The 7,931-nt window shown below is 34.1% G+C and overlaps 1 protein-coding gene across 1 annotated transcript in view; it reads left to right on the top strand.

Annotated features, from left to right (window-relative positions):
* Positions 1-4,717: 4,717 nt before the first annotated feature.
* LOC145247438 (protein FAM78B-like) overlaps positions 4,718-7,931 on the top strand; it is a 183,452-nt gene continuing 180,238 nt past the window's right edge. Inside the window, exon 1 of the mRNA XM_080109201.1 lies at positions 4,718-5,382. Coding sequence (XP_079965327.1) covers positions 4,853-5,382 — 530 coding nt within the window. The 5' untranslated portion in view covers positions 4,718-4,852. The remainder of the gene's footprint in view (positions 5,383-7,931) is intronic.

The raw sequence follows: 7,931 nt of genomic DNA on the forward strand, positions 1-7,931 counted from the left end.
AGGCAGTTCACTGAACGGCAGCTTGGGTTCGATGAGACGGTGGACGTCTACCTGGCGGACTTAAAGAGATTAGCTGCGCCGTTTGGTGGAGTAACTGAACGTATATTAAACTGTGCCTTTTTCACAGGACTCCTGGACGACACTACGAGCATCGTCAAGGCTCACCGAGATTGGGCTTCAGGAATTGTTGGCTAGAGTCCGCAATATTTTAAAAGAAGGAGATGTGAAGCCAGTGCTAGCAGCTGCAGAAGCATCTACTCCATTAGAAGATGGCGTAAGATGTTATAAATGTGGTGGGCCAAACCACTTTTCTAGGGAAGTCGAAGCCGAGAAAATCAAGAGAAATGATCGATCATACACCCTCTTTTTATCGAGGGACCAAAAATGAAAATATAAAAAAAATATGATTTAACTTTATAGATAAGAAGATTGGACTAAACAATTCTTTTTCAACCTTTAAGTTTAAAAAATACAGGGTGAGTCACAGGAAGCGGATGTTTTTAGAACGCTCCTTGCTCTCCTTGAGTAAGGAATAGGAAGTGAGGAAGGTAGTTTAATAAATGTTTTATTGTATACTAGCAGTTCCGCCCGGTTTTGCTCAGGCCCTATGTACTGTTCATAACTTTATGTGTGTGTGTGTGTGTGTGTGTGTGTGTGTGTGTGTGTGTGTGTGTGTGTATATATATTAAAAAGGGTGAATATGTACGGTATTACCTTTCTATATGACAGGCTTCCTTAACTAACCATAGAGAAGAGTTGATAGAGACCACAGACATCAATTCTTTTTAAACTTTGACCCTAATTTTGACCCCATAACGTTTATTGTTTTGGGCTCAAATCAAATTAACATGTTTGACCCATGTCCAAGTAACCCACATCTAAAATTTCAAGTGTTTAGACCCAAAATTGGCGGAGTAGTTTGGTAGAGTCTGTAAAGGTCAATTATTTCAACCTTGACGTCTTGGCAGCGAAACTTTCGCCCAAAAACTGATTAAAAAGCTTGCTGCATGTCTGAGTACCCTTTAAGTAAAATTTCAAATGTTTAGACCCAAAATTGGCTTAATAGTTTGCTAGAGACTGCAAATGTTAAAATTTTTTTAAGTTTGACCACTTGGCAGCCAAATTTTCAGCTAAAAACCGATTAAAAAGCTTGCTCAATGTCTTAATACACTTTATGTAAAATTTCAAATGTTTAGACCTAAAATTGGCTGAGTAATTTGGTAGAGACTGCAGAGGTCAATTTTTTTTCAAATTTGACCCCAATTTTGACCTCTTAGCATTTATTGTTTTGGGCTCAAATCAAATTATAAAGTTAGATCCATGTCCAAGTAACCTGTATCTAAAATTTCAAGTGTTTAGACCTAAAATTGGCAGAGGAGTTTGGTAGAGTTCTCAAAGGTCAAATCGTTGAACTTTGACCCCTTAACAGCAAAATTTCTGTCCGAAACCTGATTAAAAATATTGTCCCAAATCTCAATATCCCATATGTCAATTATTGAGTCTGTAGACCGAAAATTGATTGTGTTATTGCATAGAGAAATGTAGACGGACACACAGACATTTTCATCTTTATAGATATACTAGCAGTTTAGCCCGGCTTTGCTCCGGCCCTATATACTGTTCATAACTCTATGTGCATATGTATATTTTAAAAAGTGAGCATATGTACCGTAATGCCTTTCTATATAATAGGCTTCCTTAAATACCATAGAGAAAATTTATTAGACACAGCAGAGGTCGAATTTTTTTTAACTTTGACCCAATTTTGACCCCTTAACAATTATTGTTTTGGGCTCAAATCAAATTAAAATGTTCAAGTAACCCACATCTAAAATTTTAAGTGTTTAGACTTAAAATTGGCAGAGGAATTTGGTAGCGCCTGCAAAGGTCAACTCTTTCAAATTTTGACCTCTTTGCAGCAAAATTTTCGCCCAAACAACTGATTAAAAAGCTTGCTGCATGTCTGAATACACTTAATGCAAAATTCCAAATGTTTAGACTCAAAATCGGCTTAATAGATTACTAGAGATCGCAAAGATCAAATCTTTTGAAGTTTGACCCCTTGGTAACTTTTCACCAAAAAACTGATTAAAAAGCTTGCCCTTTGTCTGAATACACTTTATGTAAAATTTCAAATGTTCAGACCTAAAATTGGCTAAGTAATTTTGTAGAGACCGCAGAGGTCAATTTTATTTTAACTTTGACCCCAATTATGACCTCTTAACATTTATTGTTTTGGGCTCAAATCAAATTATAACGTTAGATCCATGTCCAAGTAACCTATATGTAAAATTTCAAGTGTTTAGACCCAAAATTGTTGGAGGAGTTTGGTAGCGTTTTCAAATTTCAAATCGTTAAACTTTGACACCTTAACAGCAAAAAAAAAAAAAAGACCGAAAATTGACATACAATTGATCAAGTGTTTAGACCCAAAATTGGTGGAGGAGTTTGGTAAAGTCTGCAATAGTCAACTCTGTAAACTTTGACCTCTTCGCAGCAAAATTTTCGCCCAAAAACTGATTAAAAAGCTTGCTGCATGTCTGAATACCCTTTATGTAAAATTTCAAATGTTTAGACACAAAATTGGCTTAATTTTTGTTAGAGACCGCAAAGGTAAAATCTTTTGAAGTTTGACCCCTTGGAAGCCAAATTTTCAGCAAAAAGCTCCCCCCCCCCAAAAAAAAAACCCGATTAAAATGCTCGCTCTTAGTCTGAATACACTTTATGTAAAATTTCACATGTTTAGACCAAACATTGGCTTAGTAATTTGGTAGAGATCGCAGAGGTCTAGATTTTTTAAAACTTTGACCCCAATTATGACCCCTAATATTTATTGTTTTGGGCTCAAATCAAATTATAAAGTTAGATACATGTCCAAGTAACCTATATTTGTTTAGTGTTTAGACCCCAGATTGTCAGTGGAGTTTGGTAGAGTTCTCAAAGGTCAAATCGTTGAACTTTGACCTCTTAACAGCCAAATTTCTTGTCCGAAAACCGATGAAAAATATTTTCCCAAATCTCAATACCCCTTATGTCAAATTTCGAGTCTGTAGACTGAAAATTGACAGAGTTATTTGGTAGGGAAGTGTACACAGATAAACAGACATTTTCACTTTTATAGATTATAAAATTTTTGTTGAAATATTCACAGAATTTTGCTTTCCTTAAAAACATCCGTTTCCCGAGACTCACCATGTACAAATAAATCTTATTGTGTAAACAAAAATCTTAATATTTTTATTTAATTTTTTACTAAATGAGTCATGGCTTATCAAGGCAAACAGCCATTCGAGGATAACGATTAACGAAGTGAATGGATTAGGATTGAAAACGAGGCACGTTAACCTTTATCTTTGAGTTGCTTTTCGCCTTAATAAATGAGGATACATTGGTAAAAGAAAAATATGGAATGAATAAAAAGTTTGGTTACTTATGGAAATGGTTTATGACAAATATTTCTTGACACTGGATTTGAGGATGACTATGCTGTAGTCAGCTAAGAAGCAGTTCCATGTTAATGTGTTCCACAGATAAGTTCTTGGAAAGAAACTCTGTTCATGTAAATTTTGCCTGGCGATGCTGACAAGAAGTAATGTAACGTTCAATTTTAAGCTCCACTTGCACTTGGTAAAGATGAAAGAATAATGGTTAATTCCTATTTTAGTCACGTAAATTATTTAGAGTTTAAGGGATTTTTTTTATTTAAAATCTTTCATTTTTTTTTCTGTAAGCAAAAGTATAAACAAACGAATATCAATTGTTTATTAATAATAAGTTTTGTAAAAGAAAAGGGGTCTCATGTACTTTTTGTCTCCCTGTTTCTACTTTCGCTTTTCTCGCTCACATGTCCCTATTCCGAATTCGTAATATTGGGCCGGCATCAATGATTTTTTTTTTTTTTTTTTTTTTTTTTTTACCAAAACGATCCCTAACATTTTTTTTTTTTTTTTTTTTTAAGTTTGAGTCTCTCGGCTTCCGGGGTCCTTATCCATAATTGATCCAAATGATGCTTCGCTTTAGTAAATAAGAATAAGATGACGAGCACTAGCAGTAGCAGTACCATGCCACACATTAAACGTCGAAATGAAAACTCGCTCGGAAAAATATAGTAGCCATCTTTATAAACAAATTTAGAAAGCTAGTTAAAGGGCAGAGAATACAAAGGCTGATAAAAAAAATATACCATTTTAAGAGTACAGACAGCACAGCACTGTCTTAAAAAAAACAAAAACAAAAACAAAAAAAAAAAAACAACCAAACAAACAAAAAACACGTTTCCATGTTCTTTAACTAGAATGAACTTGAGTTCTATGATGATTATTTTTTTTCGGGCGAGTTTTTATTTCGGGATTTCACGTGCACGATGAAACTTTTTAAAGCCCCTTTTTTATTTTTTTTTTTTACAATAATATAGTCAAAAGTAGTTTAAGAGTACAACATATTCTATTTTGCTCTAAATAATTCACGTGACTGAAATAGAATTTGATTGAATACAAACAGATAAATAAACGTGTTTTTTTAGTGAAAAATTAAACTATGTTTCACGTTTAAAAAAATGTAATTTTAAAGTTGTTTGTTTGTTGTTTTTTTTTTACTACTTTACAAAGTTTTTAGTACTTAGCGAAGTTCAACCAATTACTGACTATCAACGCGCAAGTAACTCCACCCCCAAAGATTTATAGATATATATATATATACTTAAAAAATAAATAAATAAAAATAACGCGAACAGTTTCATTTGGTTTCCTGGTTTTGTCTTGTGCGGAACAGGCGAAAGAGGGCGCACAATTTTTCGTTCTTCTTTCCCCTCTCTCTACCCTACCCACCCTTTTTATTTACCAATAATGGAAGGATGAAAACCAGAAAAAAAAGTTTCGATGTCTCCGCCGATCATCAATCAAACGAATGCGGGTCCATGCTCACCCATCAACTCGTCCAGACCTTCAAGACTGCTTTTTCGTGTTTTTACGAAAAGAAAAAAGAGAAACCGTCATTTACGGCAGCCTCACAGAACTATGGAGAGAAAGAAGGTGCCAGCAACCACTTATTCTCGGCATCATCCTGTCGCAGAAAGGCAAAACTCAAAAAGAAGAACCAATTCCCTACCGTCTATTCCAACACAGACTCGTTTTTATTTCACGACAAAAACAATCCAAACAATCGACAAAGTTGTATATTATCATCAACAGCAGCATCATCGTCATCATCATATTTTTTCGTGACCCCGGACTATGTGAATTCTCTTTCATTCACAGAAACGTACAATCTCAAAGACATTCATGATAAATTCCTTAAAAACTTAATCCAAATTCGGATTGAAAACACACCGACCAAAATAAGCGAACATGAAAATACCGTGCAATATAAAACACCGAATTTCAGGTAAGAACGAAAACAACAAAACAAAATAATATATTTTCTTTTTCTTTCTATCTTAAAAAAAAAAAAAAAGTGTCCGAGTTTTCGGAATAGAAACCGCGTCGCGTATATTTTTATTTATTTATTTTTACTTGCGGTGTATGAGCACCCAAAGGATTTCAGTACTTAGAGTCACTTCTGAGTATTGACGGAGAAGAAGTCAGTCTCGGAAATGTCTAAAGCAGTTTACGATTTGAGAGCCACTTTTTTTTTTTGTTTGTTTGATCCGCGCTATTTTTAAAAAATAGTATATTCGAGTTTAATTAAAGTTTTCCGATGTCTTTTTCTTTTTTTCTTTTTTTTTTTAATGAATTAAATTGTTAGGTGAAACTACAGAATAGGTACACAACAACACTCTCCCGTCCCTATGTTAAGAATGGCTTTCAAAATGATAACGTAATTATTTCAGCACGGATCAATAAGTGCATCATGCGTACCTTTTTTTTTTTTTTTTTAAATAAGTTTTTTTTTTCCAACTGATTATTTACTGTTTTATGGACATTTTTTTTTTTAATTTTTACAATAAATTATTGAATAACCAACAGAATAAAAAAGGGGGGGGGGAGTGATCTATATATGCATAAATAACAAATGTTACCAAAGGCAAGATAAGTTACTCTTCTACCTACCTGGACGAGCTTATTTTAAAGCGTTTACTTCTAGACAAAAGTAATGTCAAATCTGTTGAATTATATAACGAAAAAAAAAAAAATGGCCATCTCGTTATAACCATGTGAATCCTCGGTAAACGCTCAAAAATAAAAAAAATTAAACAAAATGCAATAGAGGTCACTAATCGTGTGAAACTGTAATTCATTTTTTTTTTTTTTCACTCCTTTTTGTTTTTGTTTTATTGGCTATTGTTAAAAAAAAAGCCTATTATTTTACTTTAAATTATACGATTTTCCTCGACTCTGTACGGTCTGAAGGATGGGAGGGAGTAATTGCAATGAATAAAAAAAAAAAAAAAAAAAGGATCAATGCGGCTATTTCAAAACTCTGCATCAAAGATATTTTCTAAATTAAAATTTAGAATGAATTAAAGAACTTCTGACAAATAAGTTTGAAAAAAGTCCGAAATAGTTAAATCAAGAACTTGTAAAAAACAAAAAGTTACAGCAAATGCAGTAGAAATTAATCGTCTACTGACCTAAACAGTTCTAATGTATGAAAACTAAGTTTTTGTTGTTGTTGTTGTTGTTTTTTTATTTAATTTCAAAATTTGATTTCGATGCGATGAAAGCTGATCGACAAAAAAAAAAAAAAAAAAAAAAAAAACTGCATAGATTTTCGAGTTGGTCGCTTAACTTCGGCTAACTGCTGAAAAGATCGTCACTTTTTTTTTTTTTACTTCCCGGCCCTACGCTAACCTCAAGTACGAGTGACAACCCACTCCACACAAAAAGGATCGTAACAGTAACACTACATTGTAATCGCATAAGTTTTGCGTGATTAAGCGATGACCGTGACCGTTAACTTTTCATCGAAATAAAATTTTGAAAAAAAAAAAAAAAAAAAAAAAAAAAATTACCTCTAACACACACACGTTTTGAGGTTAGACTTTTATTGTTATTCTTTGTTTACAATTTCTCAATTGTTAACTAATCTGATATTTATTCCATAATATTTATTTTATACATTTAAACAAGTTTAAGTCGAAAAATACTTAAGTACAGTATTTATTTTATCTTTTTAACATGTTAAAGTTTATGTTGATTTTTCGTGTGTGTGTATATATATATATAGAGAGAAAGAGATGAATGAACTTTATTTCTTTATGAGTCGGCTATTGCTCTCTAAAAAAGGGGGGGGGTATTTAGCTGTTGTTTCTTCCGATTTTGAAATACTAGGTGGTTCGAAAATTTCACCCCCCCCCCCATCGAAATGGGTCATCCTAAGGTCTCACGATCCCCCCCCCATCAAAATGGGTGGTCCGAAGGTTTCGCGATCCCCCCCCTTCCCATCGAAATGCGTGGTCCGAAGGTTTCGCGACCCCCCCACTATCGAAATGTGTCGTCCGAAAGTCTAGCGATCCCTCCCATCGAAATGGGGCGCCCGAAAGGTCTCGCTATCCCTCCTAATCAAAATGGGTGGTCGAAAGGTCTCGCTTCCTTTTCCCCCTGAAATGAGTGGTTCGTGGTTCGAAGGTCTCATCATCATCTCCATTGAAATTAGTGGTCTATGCTACCCCGTCTATAGAAATGGGTGGTCGGAGACGACCTCATCAACGCCCATTCAAAATGGGTAGTCCAAAGTTTTTGCTACCCCTATAAAAAGGGACCAGTCTGGAAGTTTTGTTACCGCTACCAAAATCTGAGAAGCTTGTACCTATACCAAACAAGCAACGAAAAATAACGATCATAGCACAGCATTATTTTGAACCGCATTCAACAATGATGCTTTTCATACAGATCTTCTCAGTGTGTAATGGTATCAATGAAAGTGAATAAACTGAATTCATTACATGTTTCGTTTCTATTATTGTATCATTTGTACCTTAATTGTTCTAGTGT

Source organism: Euprymna scolopes, chromosome 25 (genome assembly GCF_053919585.1).
Source record: "Euprymna scolopes isolate OS-2025 chromosome 25, ASM5391958v1, whole genome shotgun sequence".
In the NCBI taxonomy this organism is placed as follows: Eukaryota; Metazoa; Mollusca; class Cephalopoda; order Sepiida; family Sepiolidae; genus Euprymna; species Euprymna scolopes.